The sequence below is a fragment of the Acyrthosiphon pisum genome, chromosome A2 (genome assembly GCF_005508785.2).
Source record: "Acyrthosiphon pisum isolate AL4f chromosome A2, pea_aphid_22Mar2018_4r6ur, whole genome shotgun sequence".
NCBI lineage: Eukaryota > Metazoa > Arthropoda > Insecta > Hemiptera > Aphididae > Acyrthosiphon > Acyrthosiphon pisum.
Genome location: NC_042495.1, coordinates 65,941,154 through 65,965,737, shown reverse-complemented (window position 1 = coordinate 65,965,737; position 24,584 = coordinate 65,941,154). Strand labels below are relative to the sequence as shown.

The 24,584-nt window shown below is 29.7% G+C and overlaps 1 protein-coding gene across 1 annotated transcript in view; it reads right to left on the bottom strand.

Annotated features, from left to right (window-relative positions):
• LOC100168581 (monocarboxylate transporter 2) overlaps positions 1–18,880 on the bottom strand; it is a 374,360-nt gene extending 355,480 nt beyond the window's left edge. The window contains exons 1-2 of the mRNA XM_029490969.1: positions 18,131–18,880; positions 5,108–5,591 (exon numbers count right to left, since the gene is read on the bottom strand). Of these exons, the coding sequence (XP_029346829.1) occupies positions 5,108–5,591; positions 18,131–18,175 (529 nt within the window). The 5' untranslated portion in view covers positions 18,176–18,880. The remainder of the gene's footprint in view (positions 1–5,107; positions 5,592–18,130) is intronic.
• Between the last annotated feature and the right edge of the window lie 5,704 nt (positions 18,881–24,584).

Here is a 24,584-nt window from a genome sequence, read left to right as displayed (position 1 = left end):
CACTTCTCCGCTAATTTAAACTTTGAATATTTATAACTCATAAGCTACTCGCCCCAAATTCGATTTTCATGTATCAAAATACTGTGTAATGATAAAAAATATTTAAAAATATAATTTTTTAAGAAAAACGTTTTTTATAAGCGACTTGAAACTATGTAAAAAATATTTTCAAAAAAATTTACACTTTTTGAAATAATGAGTGTTCAATGATAAAAGAAGCACCCGGTATATATTATGTACATCATGGTAATTCTCAAAGTAAACTTTTTTATCCATTAATAATATGTTTATTCACAAATTCTGATCCTTAATAAATTATACATCGAAATTAAAAAATGTATTATTGGTATTGAAGAATAGCAGAAAAGGATGAACAAGCGCGGTAAATTTTAAATCACCGTCGATATACATATAGTATATACATATTACATGTATTAATATATTATATGGACGAGTTGAGGACAAAAATATATAAGTAATACGATAATATTGTTAGTGTGACCGTTTTGTCGACTGCGACGTTCAGGCAATAATGAACTGACCCCTGACGATATAATAATATAATATTCACACAGCACGCAAATATACAGATTGAAACATTTATAATTTGGGTCAATTTGAAAAAATAAATATATTTCGATATCCTTTGAAGTATTAGATGTGTTTATAAGGTCAGACGCTACGTTTTAAGCTTTTAAACAAATATATTATTTTTTACAATTTATTTTTATGTTCTTTAAATTATAACAACAATCAGAAATATTTTATAGTAATTTCAGGATTCACATTTCGAATATTGATATACATGTTATAAACCAAAATCATCAATAAAATCTTGAACAAAAGCAGTGATTGTAGCATAAAAAAAAATAATACCTACAGTTTTTCTTAAATTAAAAATTAAAAAGAAAATTTTGAAAATCGTCAATATTATTAAGAAATTACGAGAAGTGTCACCGTTTTAATAATCACACCCTATCTACATATATATTTTATAGGTTCCTTGTTCCGATTCGGATATTATTGCTTTAGGACATTATAAAATGCACGCGATAGATATCTATCGTTGAACCTTGTGCGACTTCACGGTCATCCCGTCCTGTCGACCGGTGCACGTCTTCCGGGTATTGTCACCGATTCCGGTCAGTGCATTTCCGACGACGCTTGTCACGTCCGGTAGTAAAGGGCGCACGTAACTCACCACCACCGCTCGAGAATGACCTTCACGGGTCCGGGGGATTGTGTGGGCACCGGATATGTTTGAATTATTTATCTCTACAATTTTTCACTCGAGAGTCGCGACCCCACATTACAAGTGGTTTATGCAGTGTTTGAAAAATAGATCGTTTTTAGCGTAATATATAATAATACAAAAAAGAATATTGTTTGAAACTGTATGCGACAAGGGCGTTTGAACGGGGTCGAGGACAGCACATTTGATGTAATCACAAAAGTGTAATCATTATTGGTTGATAGCGGGCTGGATTTCCACAATTTCTTTTGAACATTGAAAAAAAAAGGATTTATCTGCATTTCTGATCTGTAAATCAACCGCGAACGAATAACGTGAATACCGATTTTTTTTTTCCTTCTCTATAAATAATATTTTTAAACTTTAATGGAATTATATTATTTATAGATAGGTATATAAAATATAAAATATTACACACATATTTTGTTCTTATTAATTTAAATTTTTTAATTCTTTATATAGTTTTAAAGCACGCATATTATTAATGTACTTACAGAATTTAAATGGGTCCGATAAAAAATGTACTGGGAATTTTATTTGATACGATTTTTCTTCTGATAATGCTAGTTAAAAATTAAAAAGTAGAAGTATATTTTGAATATCAGTCAATCAGTGGAAACATAATATTTTTTTTTATGTGACTAAATATTCTTTTATTGGCCTTATTTTGCTTAACTTGTAAGTTTATATAAATATAATATAGAAAGCTCTTACGAGTTAGTTTACTGACTTAAAATATTTTGAATATTTCCTGAACACACCACACACCACACACCACACACCACACATATTTTTGCCCTTAACATGGTACCTTAACTGTATTATAATATTGTACCCTCGTGAGAACGACATGCACGTAGGTTATACCATGGTCATGATATTTTATTTTTACCGTCTCTAATGCATTTATAAGTTACTATACATATATCGTATACTGAAAGATGATTAGCTAAAATATGTTTATCCTCTAATAAATTTTATTAATATAATATAATGGTAATATGTCATTAAAAACTATACCATAAAAATATTATTACCCAACGTGTGTATTTTGTTTATTAAAATAAAACGATATATGAAACGTTTAATTTTGTTAAGAACTATTATAATTTGAAACGTTTCGTTAGATGACAATGATAAGAATGAGAATTGTTATCGTGACATTTCGATGTAGCTACATAGCTTACAACATTTGGCATCATTTATCGTTAGCATAGGACGTTCAAATAAAGGAAAATAGAACAATTATGTGATAAAAATCTAATTGCCGGTTACGACACTTGGTTAACACATAAGAGTATTATAAGAAATTTAATATTTAGTTGAAACCTCAATTTTGACTAAATTTAGGACTTGAACTTTTAACTGTCGATACAGACATACAGAAATACTTATACATTGCATCCAAAAAATTACCACAAGATATAGACTTGTAATCATGTATCATAATAATTAAAAAAATAGATTATAAAAGTACTGCCTACATGTATAATATAGCAGGATGGTACTCTAAATAAAATATTCCTTAACCGTACAAAAACAAAGAGTAGGTATAATATAGTATGTTTTATATTTTTAAGTTAATATAATTTAAAACTAATTTATTTATATTTCGATTATTTTGAATCTATATAAGATTATTGATGTTGAATAGGTACTTCAATACTTGAAACCTTAGTTTTAAATGTTATAATGTGAGAAAATTAGTTATATTCATGAATGTTCTGTTCAAAAAAAGTGTGTTTTTGTGAAATTACTTAATTATTTATAGTATTTTATGTCAATCAAATATAACTTATTACTTAGGTACATTTTATATAGGTAGTAACATTGACTGACATCATTTTTCTCATAAAGAATAATCCGTTTAGATAATAATATTATATACGTAATTACATAAATATAACACTAAACAGTAAACACAGTTCGTCAGTGGTGTAATAATTAAATGTGTATTAGGAATGATGATGTAAAATTTAATTTCATGTTTTTGAAATAAAATAAAAATACTCTACATAGGTAGTATTTTTTTTATTATACCTACTACATATTATTATCATAAGCTTCAATCGTCCGTTACTCGTATAATATAATATGTAAACATAAAATCGCCAGGTATGAAGCTTGTTTACGTGGATGTTTATACGACAGCAATGAGTTATTATGAATTCGGAATTCCAATGCGAAATGTCAAACACGCCTGAATAATACTACTGCGTCACGTGTTGCAGCAAAAATAACAGAAATCTAATTTTTTAATTACAAAAATACCTATAGCAGACGTCGAATTTCCTCGAAAATTATTCACGGGTTTGTCGATGTTGCGTGAATAAAATATTTAAGGGTTGATGTGATTAACAAATTTATGACTTCCGTATACGACGTGACCGTTACGAAATTATTACGTTGGCGCGATAATGTAATTTATACCTCTACTGTGGTAGTTGGTTACATGGGTTTCGATTGCGATTCTACAGCTCTGGAGAATCGACCAATTTCGTAGGCATTTCAAAAACTTTAGGGCCAGTTTGTTTTAATTTTCAAACCAAACCTATTTTTTACAAAACATAACGGCGGATTTACTATATTATTTTGTACAGAATGTACAATGTAATAAATCAAAATGAACTATACCTACGTAATCGCTCAATAATATACCTATGTAATGTAGACGGCCTGAATACAAATGCACCATAAAAAACATTCTTGTATAATATGAATGACCTTTTTTTCCAGAAATCTATCCTTCAAATGTCCAAAATGATATAATACCAACTTTGTTTTTTATTTATTTTTTTTTTTACAATCAATAATTTAAAACTTTCTACAAACAAACTTTCTTTTAGAACCATTATTACCCATATGATAATGTATATTATCCAAAACATTGAATATGTCTATAAACAGATAAATCTGAAACCGTGTGGCATGTGCCTACACAGTATTTGAATAAATGTGAACTTTTTTTAACACAACATAATATTTTCTAGAAATAGAATTGTAATTTATTGAGAAGTCGTTTTCTGCATGTTTGCAAGACCGTATTAGACAAAATTATAAACCAGGTTACTATAATTATACAAAAACATTAATGACGTTGAAAACACGTCCAGTCAATATAGTACTCACTAATAATAATTAGGAATCATCTGCATCGTTGTAACAATTATTTATAGTATTTATGCAGTTTTTTTTTACACAATAAAGAATAATTATGATTCGTAAAAAGTCTCAAACGATTTCCTAATATATTCGATGTGTAGAAACCTACATAGGTATTGGACCAGGCAGTCTACAGAAAAGGCATAACCTTTTAGTATGGTGGGAACCAACTCGAGAACAAGACCGCAGAAGTGAAGTCTAGAGCGACGGGTTACGACGCGAAAATTAGTGTTTATTATATTTTTATTATAACGAAAGGTGATTTGTAAAGGCCTATAGGAAGGGTAACTGTCTCCTATACCGTCCTTAAAAGTTAAAGTGTATTGGTCGATGGGCCTAGAGATTGCAAACTCACACTATGCAAGCTCTAAGGAAAGCAGTCTTCAATCTACCAAACGGAATGAAAGTTGTATTTTGCTATTGCCAATAAATTATGTTGTATGGGGAGCAAATAGTCATGTGCAAACAGTTCAGCCACCATATATAGTGGTCACTGGTCATCTACTTTAAACATCACGAGTCACCAATGTGTGAACCACCAAATATTGTGTGAATGACGGCACCGACTCTAAGCCTGTTTCAAAATCGACTTTCCCACAAATTTGTCAGACCACCGTCAAAAATCACATCACCAGTACGGTACCACCGCATGATTGTAATAATATTATTAAAAAAAAATATTCGCTCACTGACCTGTATTGACCACCGGCTGACCGTGCTTGTCGGCCGCGGGTCTCAGCATGACGGCCGCCGAGAGTTGGAGCCCGTGGTTGAGCACGTGAACAGCGACCGCGGTAGCCACGATCACCCATCCCCAGCCGCCTTCCGGATAGTAGTGCCGCTGCAAGGTGGCCCGCTTGCGGGCGGACAACGGCGCCAGCGGACATGTGTCGGCCGCCGCCGCGCCACCACCATTAGCGTCCACGCCACCGCCGCCACCGCCGACACCACCGAACAAGCCTGTCAAGTCGTCCGTGGCCGCGGTACACGGCCCGTCGTCGGACGGGCCGTTGTCGATCACGTGTACGCCGCCGTCGTGTTCCAGCCGGACCACCACCACGGGCCACGTGTTGCTCCGAGACATCACGTTCATGTTGCTGTCCAACTTCATAGCGGCCACGGCGCCGCCGTACAGTGGTTGCCCTACGATGATGATGACGACGACGACGTAGCGTATCTGAAACAACCAAAACGCGTTCGTTTTAATTTTCACCCCATGACTATACCACCTGTCGACGTAAAAATCATAAACCCCCCACGTTCATGTGAGTTGTGTCGACTGTCATTTAAAAAATAACTTTCCACCGCAAAAAAGTTGCCGATGGTAAATAAGTGTACAAATTAAAAAATCATAATTTTAAATAATATGTACGAATAAAAATATTTCATAAGAATATCGAATAATACGATGGTCCATCATAAATCACAATATATTATTGCAATACCACCCTAGCCATACTCGACAGGCGGTATAGCTGACGATCAACCTCATCAGCGATTATTACGAGGTTATTTCCGTGAAGACCTCTTTACATTTTTTTAGTTTAGGACTTTATCCAGATGGAACGTATTGATTTACCCTCACCTTTTAGGTAGTGCATACAACACATATACTGTAGTAAAAACTAACAGGAACTTTATACGTAGGCATATCGGATGTTCGTAGACGAGTAGTTGAAATACGATCGTTTGGCAGTTATAATAGTAGTTCAAGTCGGTCAAGCCCGAAAAAAAATATGCCTCAAATAGATTCATGTTTGAATACAAAAATCTTGAAAGTTTTAAAAATATTTCATAAAAAATCTCATTTCATCAAATAATTCATTATTGAATACTAATTAACTCATTACATGCGATTAAAATAATAGCGAACGATTTGTAGGTAATATTAAATAATAAACTAATAAACACATCAACAAAACGCCCATAACCGCGTGTGGCGTTCAATGAAGTTGTACAATATGAAAGTTTACATGCTTTGAGAATAATAATAAAAAAAATACAAGGATAATTCGTTGCTCTTTTTGTTTTTATTTTGGCGTAAAAGCTTACGCATTAAGTACGCAGCATGAACACAGGGATTATAGTTTTTAAATAAATACATCATAATATTATTACGAATACAATGGTATAAAAACTCCTCGCGTTGTAAGCGGAAACAGCATTAGGCAAAATATGGTAGGTAACACGGTAGGTACCCACGGTAAAATATGGAAACACAAAAGTGAACACATTTTTGGTGGGCTCGGGCGATGCAGTGGGGCAGGACGTTCTATTTTGAGTCGACGACAATATAGTTTAATATACAGTAATCACATCAGACAAGATTAAGAAACTTACGTTGGCCGGCATCCGTCATAGTCCTAGACGATTTGTTGTATGATGTTATTTGTAATTTATATTATATTTTTATAATATTATCATAATCATAAGTACCTATATCTATTTGGAAATATACTATTAACTGGATGACTCATAAAATTGTATTGTCTAATAATTAGTATTTGGAACTTATTGCACTTAAAAATGTTTGAAATATGCATGATGTAAAATTCATGACAAATATTGTTGGATTTTATATTAATAGTGAATAAACATAATCGACCGATGAAAAATATGCCATGTTACTTATCAAATCAATTATTATTTTAACTCTTAATTTGAAATAAAAAAAGGTGGGTAAGTGGATGTCGCTCTGCTGTACAGTAGATTACAAGTGGGTCACTGTATAATGGATGGTATTAAATTTGAATTCAATGATATAATATCATTGTATAAGAAAAACGATTTTGAGCAGAGACGGTATGTCAGTCTAGGTATAAGACATAATATTATATATGGTATTAAAAAAAAATTTACCTATAATAGGTACCTATAATAAATTCCAAATTAATCATATCACAATATCCATTAGGTACTTATAACGCGTTATACAATATGTAATTTCGTCCAAATTTGAACTTAAAATTACTATAAAAGTAAACTGTTCATATGTATTTTTTAGATTTTTTTTGTAACAGAATTAATTACTTACGTGAAATCTTCTTCTAAATTTTCAACTCTTAGATACAAAATTTGAACATTTTATAAAAAAATTTTTACGAATATAAAAACACACATCATTGTAAAATCAATACCATTTTGTACAAAATTAGGGCAGGACTGTATCTTGTTTTCTTTTTTCAACTACGTGCATCTGATTGCATCAGTCAATCAATTAGATACCTAGTCAAATTACGCAATATATATTTTACACGTGTGACGTACCATTAAAATAATAAAATGTTTGTTTGTATGCAATTTTATCAGACCGCTGCACAATCATCATTATTATAGATATTATGTACAATTTTTAGGTCAAAGGATTTTAATTATTGCACGATAACAGAGCAAATCTTTTTACGTGGCGTTAAATGATATTGGAAATTTTAAAGAATACTGTGAACACAGCGGATAGTGGATAGTATCGGTCACCATACACTTTTATAACTTCAGCTAGATTAAATACGAAAAGTATACATTATTGTTCACTAGTATTATGCTGTACATTAAAAGGGTCGTAAACTTAATCTATGTATGTCAAGTTTGTATAATTATAATGACAAAAAGTATTTAGTACGATTTCTAAATAGTGAAGTACTACAGTATTTTATTCCGAAAAATTAAACTCTAACGACTTAATATTTTCTTTTTTATTATTGGAAAAATTTGATATATGGCATGCACAAACGCAATACGATCTTTTTCCGCAAAAAGCGAGTAGAAAACATAATTTTGTCTACTTATAATTTCCTAGTACAGCTGATATAAATATGCACTAAAAATGGGAACAAAATAAAAAACAATATTATAATATAAATATATAGTACCGCAACTTTTCGCGCACATTTCTGCGTAATGAAATTAACATAATTTTAATTGAATAATTTACATTCACGTATTTTGACATATTCTAAAGTTCTTTGGAATCTCGTGGTTTTAATAATTTTTTATGTACCTACCTAATATACATTTAAAACATTTTAATTTTAAGATTTTGCATTTTTGCGGTTGCTTTTAAATTTAAACACGACTAGTCTTTTTTTATTTCAAATTACTAGTTAAAATAATAGATCTCATATGTACCCGATTTCATATATTTTACTTATATCAATCTAACTTATAGCAGTAAAAGTTGTATGGTAAAGGCCACTGAGAGAAGTCTACCTACACCCCTGATTGGGTTTACGTTTTACTTTACCAACCTGGCACCCACCGCTCCTAATGTAAACAACTATCTATTGTCAAATAACATTGATCCGTTTTGGTATACCTATCGTCCTCGATGCACAATAAAGGTATCTTAAAGAAATCATAAAATATGTATTTTTTGTCATAATAATATCATATAGGTACCTATAATAATATAATGATTTGATATACGATTTGGACTCTACGCGTGCTCCTTGACAGTGTTGGGAAATATCTAGATAAGTTATCTAGATAAAAATTATTTATCTTTTATCTTATCTAGATAAATTTCTACTCAGTTATCTTTATCTTCATCTAGATAAAATTCTAGTTATCTATGAGTATTATTTTATATATTATTATCTAGATAATTTATTTAAATGAACTAAAAAAAAATTTGAAAATTTAAAATATTTTTATTATTTTATTTTTACATTTTTTCTATTCTTCATCTATTACATAGAAAACACGTTTAGTAATATGCATTATAATACCATGTTTTTTTCATATTTATTAATATTCATTGTCTGGAGTTTTACATCGTAAACAATGAGAAAACCCAAAAATAGAAATATGTAATGGGCATGTAGTGGGTAAGATTGTAAGAACAACTAATAATAGCAAAAGGAAAAACATCTATCCCTGCTACCCGCCGGCCTCCGACCACCACCGAATGATGATGGTCTCATTAGCTGATACCCGTTTCATAGAATTGTGTAAAAAGTATGAAAAATAATTATTGTTTTAAAAAAATAAACCAATATTCATGGATATTGGACTCACAAGCATAATAATATTATAATAATTGTAATTTATAACAATTTAATATTTATAAAACCCTATTTGAATTCCCGGTATTTCAGTTATTGCTTAACAGATCTGTACGACCTCTGTTCTCTGCTTTAAAAAATTTTAAATTATGTATTTTTTTTTTACCTGTAGACTCAAGTAAGTATCCTGAATATTTTCAAAATTTATCATGAAATTGTCTCATATTTATCTAGATAAAAATGTACTAATTTTTATCTTTATCTAGATAAAAATTATTACAGTCATCTTTATCTTTATCTAGATAAATCATTAGTTATCTATTCCCAACACTGCTCCTTGAGCACATTTTTGTAGATTTCAGTTATTGACTATAATCAAAAATGTAATGCATATTTTTAGGAACGATGATGTTCTTCACAAATACGTTATAGGTAAACATTGATCAGTTTGGAAAACGTGACCTCGTTCTATAATAGCCACATCAAAGTTTATGAGATTACACTATGGAAATGCGAAGTAGCATGAGCTGCTGCTTGTAAAATACAAGAAAAAAACATACCCACGCAGTTATACGTCGCACGTCTCTATGTCCGTATACACAGTCTAATGTTATAATCATATATAATAATTACATCTATATAACAATACTATCAGAATAAAGTTTGTTAAACTTTTCCAATGCCTGCAATTTAACTAAATTTATTTTATGTTTTCTATTTAATTCCCTTGCGTTAACACCCGCGATTTCGCGTAAATCAATACAAACTTATATACGATTTGTAATTGTTTTTCAACAGCTATATTGTTATGTTTACGGCATCGTATGTAGTACCTAGTTATTTGATCATTGATGATTTATGATCAAAAGGGTGCCATCAAAAATATATAATTTAATTTATTTTGTTTTTATAATATTATACGTAAGTACACTTTATTAATATGTACGATAATATTCCATTGGAAACGAACGCACGTTGTTCAACATCAGTCCAGTCGATTATAATTCAAACACTTTGTTGCAGTTATCGTGACGTGAATATACGTGAAACGAAACCACGAATGTGTAATAAAAATGAAATGAACAACAGCTGCAATTGTCTACTCGTCATTTCCGATGGAGTATATTTAGAAAATTATTAATTCAACTAATACAAGTCTACGAGTATTCAAGTGTAAACAAAATCTTGAATGGTTCGTCTACATTATGTTTGTCTGTTTTATTTGAAACATAATATTGCGTACATAATATTATACTATTTAAAATGTTAAGGGTAGATATTGACTGGTTCGCGTAAAAAAAATCAACCTGTACCTACACATTACGCAATACACATATAATATAATATAACTATGAAAATCAGAAAATGAACATTATATTTTATACTTTATAGGCATCTGATCGGATGTTCATAATAATAATATGTATTATGTACTGAAGATACTTGCGCGTTAGAATGGAAATATGCACGTGGACTTGAATTTTCAACGATCGTTCGCACTATACTATTTTTATTTATTAATCCCTCGTGGTCGGTAGGTACTATTGAGGCGGATAATGGTGTTGGATCGGTATACACTATACTAAAATATATTCAAACGAAGACAATACACCGCCAAACGAGCTTCAATATCGAGTTGTACAGGATCGACCGAATCACCTGCAGTGTTAAGACTCTTAGTGATCCACCAGCCAGTCATACAGCCATACAGCAGCTGCATAATCAAACAGAGTAGGTACCATTATTCCGAGAGTGCATTATAATAATGCGTTATGATAAGAGCACGGAGTCTGATTAGTTCGAATATAATATTGCGTAATACACGATTAACATAAGTCATAAATATTATGCCATGGCATGCTTAATATTCGTGTGGTAATTTATTTTGAATAAAACGACCTACACACAAAAAAAAAATTAAAACAACGATATCGTGTCGTTTGGGGCTTATTTTAAATTTGCACGTCACAGTTTCTATTTGTTTATGATTATTATTTTTTTTTTCAAAAAAAAAAATGTTTGTCCGTTAAATGGAAGTTGTAACTCGTATAAAAGTTTTATGTGTTGAGGGTTTATTTCAGTGCTCTGCATATTAAGTATAAACTATCAAGCGCGCCGACGCGAAATACGATAATTTATTGTTTGTGGTAATACATAAAGATATTGCCATTAATGCGATCCTAAGCCGTTTAAAAATACACTTCGGTCACTACTCACTAATAAAACTGCCCAAAACCATAATCTGATGTTAACCTATTTTAACGAAAAGTGCACATAACTAATATAGATGGGCGGTTTCCATGTTATATTATAATATAATATTAGAGTGGTTATTCGTTTTCGATGTGCTCAGAATTTTGACCGTCTATTAAAATGTATTGTTCTATCTTAATATATTCCTATTTTTTATTTAATAATAATCGGTTGCAATAATTATTATTATTGATACGGAACGAGCAATATTATATGGAATATCGTTGAATATACCGTCATAATATTATAATTTCACCGATTCATTAAAATATTAGTTAGGTACTCAATATAAAACATTTAACATAATAATATATAATATTACATTTTATTTACAATATTGAAATATAATGTAATCTTCGTGATCGATAAAAGTTAAAACTACGCTCGTCATGTGACACGTGACAATTCTTTGTTCAAAGTATAAATCTAAACCACACGTTCGCAATGCGCATAATGTATTTATTATGTATATGGGTACGCGAGATATACATATACAGCAACAGTATTATATTTATTTTGCATAAGGATTATGGATGTTTCGATATATTTCTCTGAAGCAGATTTAGCGGAGAATGCGTATATAGTGTGTCAAAATACTCTACAAAGTCTAAACACGTATTCTACTCCGTCGTTTTGTTGTTTGTTTATATGCAATCAAAACGTAAGTATTAAATATCATATTATATTGAAAAATACATACCTACGTAGAAGAATAAAATATACTACCTATATTTGAGAGCAAAATATACCAAATTAAGTTTTAAAATATTATTCATAATAGTTATATAAAATTATATTAAAAACTATGGAAACAAAATAATTATAATCATCATATTATTATTTCTAAATATATTTTTTATTTTCATAGATGTATAATATATAATATATGCGTAAATCGTATATTGTATAGGTTCAGCAAAACTTATCAATGAATAAAAGTATTAAAAAAAACTAAACAATATAATATTATACAATTTTTATTTAAAAAAAGGGATTATATTATGTTCAAAGTATACCTATATTTATATTATATATATAATATACCTATTACCTAAACTTAAATGTTATAAAATTAATTTTGATGTAAATATGTAACTTATAATATTATTTAAATCTTTTGGTGATCTTTTTAGTAAATGTTTCTTCATTCTTGTATATGATAAAAATAATATCTACAATTAATTTAACGGTAACCCAAACAACAAAAACAATTTATTTTCACTTAAAAGTACCACATACATAATACCTTTTAAACTTAAAATAACGCATGACCAAAAGTTGTAAGTCATAACCGTACCATCGTAGGGTGAAATTATTTAGGTACCTATTCATACGTAATTAACTATTCAGCATTTATAGAGGAGGGAGTGTAAATCTTTTAAAATTTAGATGAAATGTTACTCCTTATCGCTTAAAAGGTTGAATAGCACTCGGGAGAGCATTTAACTTGTAAATAACGTTAAATTGTATTCGTTTCTCAAAATCAACAGTATAATCTCATAGTCCAATGTACAATAAAACGTTTCGCTTTCTAGATTTAACAAGGTCTTAAACCAAAAAAAAAATATACAATAAAATAACTGGAAATACCATCCGTGTAGTAAATGCGTTCGAGTGATTATTATTGTCCGCTGTTAAAAAACTCCGAAATAAATTCGTAAGTATCATGATACATCATATAAAAATTATTTAATCAAATTATTAAACTTGATGATGTAATACCTATACTAATATCACATATTTTATTAAAGCTATATGAAATAGAAATACCACATTATTATGATAATGGTTAATAGTAAAATCACAGATAATAATCGCGTCATCGCGTTAACTGAAAATGTTTAGAAAAAAAGTCAAAAACCTGCTCAATTTGGATCTTGCACGTTTCACGCGTTATTGACTCGATATTTTATACGTTTAATTCAGTTAAAACAAATATCACATTAAAATCAATCGACCTTTTTTCTGTATATATCACACCAGACATTGGTATAGAACATAATAATATATTATTCCCACGAGACGCTTTTCCGCCACACCGTGAATCCGATATTATTATGACCAAGACACGAGAGACTTAATTTTTGTCCGTATACAATTATTTGTTGTTTACCTCCTGGTTACTATTACTATCATCTACCTCTATTCGTATACGGTTTTTTTTTTCAAAAACAATATTATATTTATGTAAGAGTACCAATTTATATTCATGATAAGCCGCGTAGATATAATATGTGTAGTTGACGTAATCTGATAACAACGCGGGCTGTCGAGCTAAATAGGCTGAACTTTTAAAACACGTAAGTATATCATATTAAATTATTATTTTCAAGCGATCAATAAAAATACAAAAGCAACAACATAAAACTACATAAAATTATAATTATAATATTAAATATACTATATAGCCTACGCGTGTCGCGTATCAATTTTAATGTTTTACGACAACAGTGTTTGAATATGTGCTCACTCTCCGTACGATATAATAATAATAGTATAATTATAAGTATATTAATGGGTCGAGAAATATGGAAATAATTTTTCATTATCTGTGAGTGGGCAAATCTGTAGTGGTACTGTTTTGTCTCACGTAACAATATTATTTACGTGACTTAAATAATATTATGTTCATGATAAAAACGTATTATATTTTTCTTTTCAGTAAATTTGAAATTATAAATTATAATAAAATGTTTAACACGTCATTATAACATCTAATATATTTTTCTGTGAAGTATAAAAAACATTTCCATATATAATAGGTACAATTTGTTTCACTTTATTGATATTAAAATGCACGTGAAAAAGTTTATACTATACTGCAATGATCACAAATTAATTATCATATATTACATGTATAAATAATAAATATAGTAATGACTATATGTGGTAAACGAAATAGGTTAAGGTTATCTCAAAGTTTTATTACTTATTTTTGAATCTTGTACAAGGTGAGAAAACTATTGATTTTAGTTTTTCGCTGAAGAGAACTTTTTTGCACGTCAACTTATATTTTTCTATCTTTAGAAACTATTGTCCTAAATTTATTTCATTTTTATTTATTCACGTTAATATAAAATGCATGTGACAATTTGAAGTACGCTCGATGGAAATAATTATCTCATATTCAAATATTCAATATATTTTTTTTAAATATTATTTATAATTTAATGATTTAGATAATATTAGTAGCTAAAAAAAAAAAAAAAGATAATATTGGTAGATAAAGAGAAACCTCCCCTAACGAAGACCTGAAGACCTCTAAATATTGGTAGTTTTTTTAGGAACAAACTACAAACTGAACCCTTTGAATAGCGGTTACCTCCGAATAGCTGACAAAATTTCAGTCACCGAGGGTATCCGGTATTAAGAGGTTTCAATACACTAAAGTAAATTGAAATCTCAAGAAATCAAAAGATGGTGGAACACAATAATCTTCGATACTTTGATACTGAGAATTCTAAGTATATAAAATACTATTGAGGAACAATAAAATATATTTTCGTGTGAAGGAAATTTCAAGGAAATTAATTTTTCTTCTTGTTACTTATGAAGTACCTACCTAGCTATACACTTTCAATACTTATCGATATTCAGGTGACATTTTAGTACACTACTTCGATTTGACGACTTATTTATATCATGTCACACTGTATAAACTGCCTTATATAGTACAACAAACTATAAAAGTTAATTTTTTTTATTAATCGTAAATATTTTATAAGTAGGTACTATTAGATCAGTATTATAGTGTGTTGAGGGTGCTTTTACAGTATTTATGCAATAATAAATATTATATATTATATTTTATGATGTATTCGGAACAGACACTTTCTAACGAAATAAACAAGCAGTAAGTAACTTTAAAGATTGGAAATCGAACACAAGGTATAGTATAAGAACTATTATTTTTCGAAATTCTTAAATATTTGTTTTTAGTTGCGAAAGGCAGCAAATTAAAACTCAGTAAATACGAACAATCCGTCGTTTTTAGTATAATCTAGACGACTTTTTTGTAATAGTTAATAGTAAACCCCTAAACCTCTTTGGATTTAAAAACCAATTATTTATAATAATTATTATGCATTATACTAAAAGTATTACAATTTAAACACACTCTCTCACTCGCCCACTAGTTTTCTGTATCACTTTTTTTCAATTAATAAAAATGCTGTTCTGAATGAATAATTAAATTTATATATAATAGATATTATAAAATTAATATACGAGTAAAATTAGCTTAAACTTCAGAAATAGCCAATGACAATCATTAGTAATAATCATTATAATAATTACTCATTAGTCATTACTTTATTTAACTATACATTTGTATTAGAAGTATTTTTTAATAAATATCACATGTCGTGTCAACTAATATTTAGCGATAACATAAATATAAATTATAATTTACTAGGTGGCATAATAAATAATATACTACATCGATGGATAACCAACAGTGGATATTGGGGTATGACAGTTCCACCATGGGCGGTGTCGTTATCATTATTTTGTAATGATTTTTTTTAATCTAATTATACTAATACAAGTAATAACAAATGAATGTTCAAGTCCGTGTATAAGTCTTTTTAAATTGTAATTAACTTAATTAATGGCACATCCCTAAATAACATTCTAGTTGTACCTATAATAGTGTTTATCAATCAAATATAACCTTTATAATGTACGTAAAATACTATATCATATTATTATATACGCGATTCAGTTTGATGATTTTCAATAAATAACGTATTAACGTGTGCTATTATATTTTTTATTTAAAAGGGTTCTATTATCATCATCCTAAAAATGTAAGAGTATTTGTTTTATTATATCGATGTTTTGAAAACGTTCACGTGCGTGTAGTATAATTTTAGTTTAAAAGTGAAACAAGGTATTTTTTTAGATTTTTCAAGGGTGTAAGCTTTTTTCATACGCTCAAAAAATACCATGTAACGTCTTAATGGTTTAGGAATCAAACACATGTTATATACTAAATTAAATTGGGAATTTTTCCTTAATTATTTCTCATTTATTTTCCAGATATCTACAATAGAGTGACGATATAAATTGAGTTAACTGTGCGCAAGGTAACCGAGATCCAGAGAGAACTATTTACGCATTTAAAGATTTATCGTTTCTATCAAATTTAAAGACACACCCACCCAGTCAATAGCTCGTTCAACTGCATTACATAATTATGACCATTGCAGTAGTTGTAATTATATACCATACTACCATTCTGACAATTTAACACGTAAATAATATATCAACGCGGACGAATGCGAAGAATGGAAATAATTATTATAATATATTATTATGTTGAAATCAAGGACTGGAACCGTACCGAAATTTACCGGTTTTGAACCTTTTGAAAATCTTGGGACCGAAACCTTAAATACATTTTTTTAGGAACCAATACCTATATTTTGATGTAAAGGTTATTTTGGTTTTTTTCGGTTCCAAAATCCAATAGATATTTTATCTATTATAGTAGTAGGTATAATATAATTATAAAGTTAGTTATCACTACTTATTAGTAATAACATATAATTATAAAATCATAGATCTATACAAATCTATCAATACCAAGAAATAAGAATATTAGTATGTGTACAACAGAATATTGTCATAAAACAAATTCCAAAAATCCAAATTCTAATTTCCGTATAATCTTAACAAGCCCGGTACCTACCTGCGTTCAATTATTATTGAATTGCGAATCGCAATTCACAATAACTGATGTAGAGTTTCTAAAAATAATAACAATTTGTACGTTTATAAGTGTTTCAGAGTAAGTTTTCTTATAATATTGTTCCCTAACTAATATGCCTAATGTGAGTATCGTCTATTAGTTTAAAATTTAAATATTATTAACTAATAAAATAGGTAGATATAGTAGATACCTAGTTATGTTTTAAATATATTATAATTTAGGTTTTGCTAGTCATATACAATATACCTATTATATGCTAGTTATGTTTTTTTTAAATCTTACAATGATTAGAACTCTGTTTAGAACTTCCATAAACAGTATATATTTTATAGTCTTAGTGTTAATGACATTATATTACCTAAACTCTAAAAATGAAATAGACTACATTTAATTACAATTAATACCTGCCATTAAATAAAGGTTCTTAATATTATGTTAATTTTTTTATACAATACTTGATTGATAAAAATAAAATAAAGTCAAATAAAAGTCAAATATAAAAGGTTAAAACCGGTATTAACCGAAACCGAAACGGAAATTTGATATTTTTGATAATCAAAACCTTAACCGGAACCAAAATTTTGGATTTTTGAGAACCCAAATCCAAACCCAAATCGATAAAATCATAAAGGTTCCAGTCCCTGGATGATATTTCTTATTATACTATACAAACGAGTGTTATAAATGAATTCTCACAGTCCAGTTTAAGACTATAATATATATTTTTATTACAATAACGGTGCTTCTCACTTTGTAGTCCACCTGTAGTGGTGGTCGATCACAGAAATGCGACATTGAACCGTCGCCATCGTCGTCGTCTTCGCACGAACATATATGAAGTATACACCACGGTCTCGTAAGAAAAAAACGATAGTAATATTGTGTATTGTGCGTGTGCGCTAGGTAAGTACGATATTTTTTTACTACAGCGAATGATTGATAGATGATTAAAATCACGTTGTAAGATGGTTTAGTATAAATTTTCGTACCTACATAATATACATAAAAATATATAGGTAAGCGAAAGTCGTGATTGCCTAGCCAAGTATCGAGCGAAATGTGTGACGCGCGATAAGAATCACCACGGCGGGCGCGTAACCCATTGTTATAATTTTTATATTTTGACGCATCCGATTTTGAAACTTTATTTTTAATTCCTATCAGACGTCGCTGTCGAGATTGCTTGACAGTTCTATCACGTTTCCGCGAGGAATTTCGATGACGATCGTCGACGGCGTGTGCGCGTGTATTTAATAATACGTAGGTACCGATAAGTTAGGCACCCGCAAAGCGATATTATTACAACAAGCAGACGAGGTTGTTTATTTATGGGACTCGATTTTCAGTCCGGCCGAGAACGACCGCGAATGAGTAAGACAAAACGACTACGAAATGTAAATTTTTGTATATGTTTCGATATCGGCTAACAACGATATTTTATTGCCACGGCGCGTTTCCGTCCTCGCAACACCCGGCGACGACGCGTGCGATTCCGACCGAGTCACGTTGACCACTGCCGCCTTCGCAGCATTCGCCTCTCGTAACTTCCCCGGCGGCCAAACGGCGCACTTGTTGAACACCGCCTGCAGTGTGGTAAGTTCTTCGCGACCGCGTGTATAACAACGCGTGCCACTCGAAAATAATAATAACATAATATATAATATATTATTATTGTTATCACGGCAAAACCATAACCATGGTCAGCAGAAAATTCCCGAAAGTGGACAGCCTTCCGTGAACGACGCACGCCTTTTCGGGTCCCGTGGCCAACATAAACACACGCAAGTCAGATTTAGAGTAAATATTATAAACTCTAAGCTCACCACCATGTTTAAACTACTTTAAAGTTATGGCAGTTCTTCTCTCGATCTATCAAAATTACTTTGGATAAAATGCAGTATGTTTATCATACATGCATTATAGTAATATTTCCTCTACTCAATGTATTATTCGTGGTATATGTGTTATTGACTTATTCCATGTAGGTAATTATAATACAGTTGAGTCGCGATAACTCAAACCGATTATTTGGCTATACAATTATATTTAAACGAGAACAAAGTAATGAATTATATCAAAACATTTCGATAAATTTGATGATAGACTTTAAATGTAATAATATTGATAAAAATAAGATAAAAACAAAGCACTAGCGCAAAAGATATGCAAACATTATTGCCAGTCATATAGCCGAGAGCATTAATTGTTGTGGTCCGTTGGACATCCTCTATCGGGAGGTTTCACCGTGTTGTGGTGTTATCGAACGAAATGTCATAGCGGCGACAACGTGTCCCTTCAGAGTTTCAGACGCAAAAGTGCATTCACCAAAAGTCATCTGATGACCTTTCGACGCTCGCGTATTAATATAATTACTATCATAACAACGACATCACGCATCGGTTGAGTTGTGTTTGTTCGTTTGTTTTATCAAAACAACGAAATGTAGGTTTATTTTACTTTAGTCGTATTATTGCATTTTAGAGGGCGGACTATATACAATATAATAATATACCTATATAAGTATATCTACTCAAAACGATTCTATAGTATAAATGTATAATATAACTATATCTTAACGGTATATTTTTGTATTCGTCTAAAACTGCATGGGAATCATTTTCAAAACATAATATTATTATTATATGCCACCGTCAAAAAATCGATAAGCGCATTTATTTCCCCCCGGGTGTGAAAATCTATGTACGTATATAATATTGAATATGCGCTCAAAGACATTTAAAGTTTTGATTGTTGAAATAATTATCAGTTTTATACGTTGAAGCAAATAAACAACAACAACATTATATTTATAATATTATATTTACATAGCTTTAAAAAGGGCAAATTTCGTCGCCAAATTTGAAGTCATCCTCAAATATGCGTTGTCTATAAAATATCTTTCAGTTGACTCCATACATACATAATATATCACATATTGCATTGTTCAATCAATAATAAAGTTTGGTCAATCTTTAACTATACGTGATTAAAAAGTGAGTATACGGTTATTAGTTATTAATTATTATAATTGAGTTGATAAATACTTGGTAGATGATGAAGTAAGTTTTGATCTAAGTAACATTATGTATTTACGAGTAGCAGTAGTGATGGGTTGAAACTTTCACATATAAGTATTATTATATTTTACCAAGCACAATGGTATTTTAAAAATATTTAGGTAGATTCATATTAAGCTATTTCCTTTATTTTATACCACAAACCTAGCTACTCCGTCCCATTGAAAGTCGGTATATTGACTCAAAAGTTAATAACAATACATAATATTACAATTCTTATAATAGTATAATAGTATAATAGTATAATAGTATAATAGTATAATAGTATAATAGTATAAAAGTATAATAATGCGGCGTTTTCGACAAAAATAGATTCAAATTTCCAGCTTAACTGATAATAAAACAAATTACTGTAATGGCAGTACAAAATATATATTATAATATAAACAAGTTAGGAAAGCTCTCTCGGAGAGCGTGCTAAATTCATTCGATACCAATGTATTATTTTATACAGACTGTAAAATATAATTAAAAAACATAACATTATAATTATGTGCACGCAATAATTCAGACATTTTGATGAAGTTTAAGCGAAACTGTGCAGCAGACATGCAGCCGAATCGTTTGCGAAAAATACTCGTGTAATAATTATAATCGTGGCACTGTGACATAAAAATAATTAAAATATGGTCCTGAAAATGACACGGTAATTTAAATGCATCAATAACGAAAAATATCGAATAGGTACATTATAATATGAAATTATAATTATATTATGTATGAAAAATCTGTTGAATAACAATTGAAAACACTGTTTAATTATTTATGTACATTTTAACTAGACTTCGGTTTCCTCACATGGCGTTATAACGTGATACGCGCCGGAAAATTGTTCCAACAGTAATGTGCTTGGAAAGCCGATAAACACTGTCACAGTGTGCGTACAGACTGCACATCGGCACAAACACGTCTACACCTAATACTAATCCAGCAATTTGAAATATGTTAATTATTATCGAAGAGTAATCATCGAGCAGAGCGTTGTTGTCGTTTGCGCATCGTCTGTGCCAAGATATCGCGTATATCGTTTGCGCATCAGCGGCCGATTATCGTGTACGCGTTGTCTGTTTACTTGCGCCAAATCATCGTACATTATATTTTGTTCATCAACATAACGAACAATAGAAGGGTATAGGTAGGTACAAAATAGTTAAAATCACTTATAATACCAAATGCTGATAGGAAGTTCAATAACACTGTGATAATTCACGCATCTAATAAAATATAATTTATAAAGGGTGATTTACCAATCATGCTCACCCTATGTTTTCTTTTAATAATCAATGTTTTAAATTCTGCTTTTTGGAATTTTTAAATATATCTACTCAAAGACAATTTTTTGTTCTAGGTACTTAAGAAGTACCCCGTGGTGATATAAACTTTTGTTTTATAAATGAGTAGCCCCCCCCCTTTTTACTGTACATTATTTAACTTATAATCGAATGAAATGCTCTTATGATACCTATATTATTTTATAGGCACAAGTGTCTATTTGTCAATTTTTAAAATTCAGTAAAAAACACAAGGTATCTACAAAGCTTGGTTTTGAAAAAAAAATAGAAGGGTGTTTGATGAATGAGCGTTCCACGCATTCAAGGTTCCTCATAAGTTGCTGTTAGAGGAAATTAAAAAAAAAATTTGAACGTAAATCCACAATTTTCTGAAGTTAAAATTTTGACAACAGTCATTAAAATCACGAAAATTTGCAAATTAATTCTAGTTAGAAATTCATAAAAATGTTTTTATATTATATATGTATTTAAGATTTGAAATCTTTATACAAGATTCCCATTTAAGCTTTGAATTAAATATTCATTCAATGATAACAAAATATATGGTACAGTATATATATATATATTATATAATGTATTATTATAATCAGTACAATTGAAATAAAGGTATGAACATGGTATATAATATGATTATAAAAAAACATCAAATAAAGGTATAAACACGGTATATAATATGATTATAACAAATCAATGGTATTATCAGTGGAACCAAAATTTAAAATCTGTAATACCCACGCTAGACGTGTTGAATATAACATAAGTATTATAATATATCTAGGAGCTTCAAAAAACCTACTGAATATGAAATGTTTTGCTACTACCGGACACATACAAAACAATAATAATAAAACGTATTAACGTATTTCCTGAGTCAAGTTAAGTTGGTAGGCTTAGTTGTTTTATTATTATTATTATTATTATTATTATTATTATTATTTTCATTAATTATACATTTCGTACCTGTTAACATTTAAATAACTACTATACTGTTATAAGTTGCGATAAATGTTTATTTCCATAAAGGCATGAACTATCTTGCGATCAATCATTTATGTCGGTCGTGAAGTAAATTATTTTCGATGAAATGACGAGACACCTGATCTTACACTAAGTATATGTATAGTGACGGTGCCAGGGCGAAGAAACGTTTCCAGGCACTGACGTGTAACTTTAATAAAATATCATGCAAATTATAATGTCATCCTTGAAAAGATTTCACGAAATGTGTTCGGAACGTTGTTGTGGTACAAGTTATGTTAGTGGCCAGTTCCAATAAAACGCAATATGTTCAAAAATGTTGTTCAGAATATTAATCAAACATTGAAGTTGTGAAGGCTATGATCATATGAGCACCTATACATATGTTTAATAAAGTAGCACCAATACCATCATAATAGTATAGAGTATAGACTTGCCAGGTTTTATAATAATAAATTTCCCATAAGGTTCAGCTAGGTTTTCAGCTTTTATACACTAGAAATTAGCACCTAAACATGTGGACTAAAAGCATTGTCAACTAAAATAATAATGATCGGTATATCAATATTATCGTACCTATCGTGTGATTTTTATTAATTTTGTGTAAAATAAAATATTTGATACACAAGAGGGTATAGGCTCTATTATTACCTTTTACTCAAAATTTCGAATTGTTTCCAACTTTGAATATTCACCATTTTGTGCTCAGAATATTATGATTTAGAAAACTTTGAAACAACAATCAATCAAAAAATACTTTAATAACAAACGAACAATAACTTATAGGTACGGATATAAAATTCTTAGAAATATCAATTTAACTGTAAGCAACCGTTGCAAAATAAATTATGGCTCGTCACTCAAAAAGTCAAAACTGAAAATTAATAAAAGGATTTGTAGGAAAATAAGAATAAAACTACGTTGTATGTAACTCTGTGAACGTGAAAATATATCAACGAAAATTGGATGTTTCTTATGAAAAAATAAAAAGGAACAAAATAAGTGTAGTTTATCGTATTTATAGGAACTTATGAGAAAGACGCTTACCTTATTTTATTTGTATTTAGTGTTATGAGAATATTTCCATGTAGTATTTACTGTCATATTAAATTATTAATTTAAGTTAAATATTGATCCTTCGGGGTTTTTTTTAAACACTATAACGTCACAGCCCACAGGTATACTGAATACGTGCACTGTGCACATACCCACTACCCAGCATACTTGTGTGTTAAAAAACATAAGTGTTGTATAATATGAAGGGGGAAGGCGTTCATACAAAGATAAAAAAAATTAGCTTGGGATGGCGTTAACCGGAAAACCCAGTTCCCTCAATACAGCTGTGGTTAAAATAAATCACATATAATCACAAGAATGTTTCATTATTTTTGGGTTTAGTCGAATACTGATTGGTTATTATGCATTTACAATTATAATATTGTTTATTTTATACTAAAATATGTTTGTTTACATGAATGTTAATGGATTCAAGAACGCCGTAATATTTGGACAGCCTAAAAAAATATTTAAAATGTCATGTTGGATTTCAAAAATAAAAAATACCACTAAAAATATATTTTTTTTAATCTTTAGGAGTTTAAACTTCTTTTTTTGTTATTAGAAAAACTTACAATCTGTAATTCAAACACAATAAGTAAATAGGATAAAGTACATAGTAATAATAAAGTGTTTTAAACTTCAATAATAATGTATATGGTATACATTACATTATTATTCACCTATTTACTTTTAATGATATTTATATAAATATTTAATATAATATTTCTGTTATATTATTACTGTTTAAGAAGATACTACCCACCCGCAAATTGTAGTGTTAAAACAGTGCGAATGAAT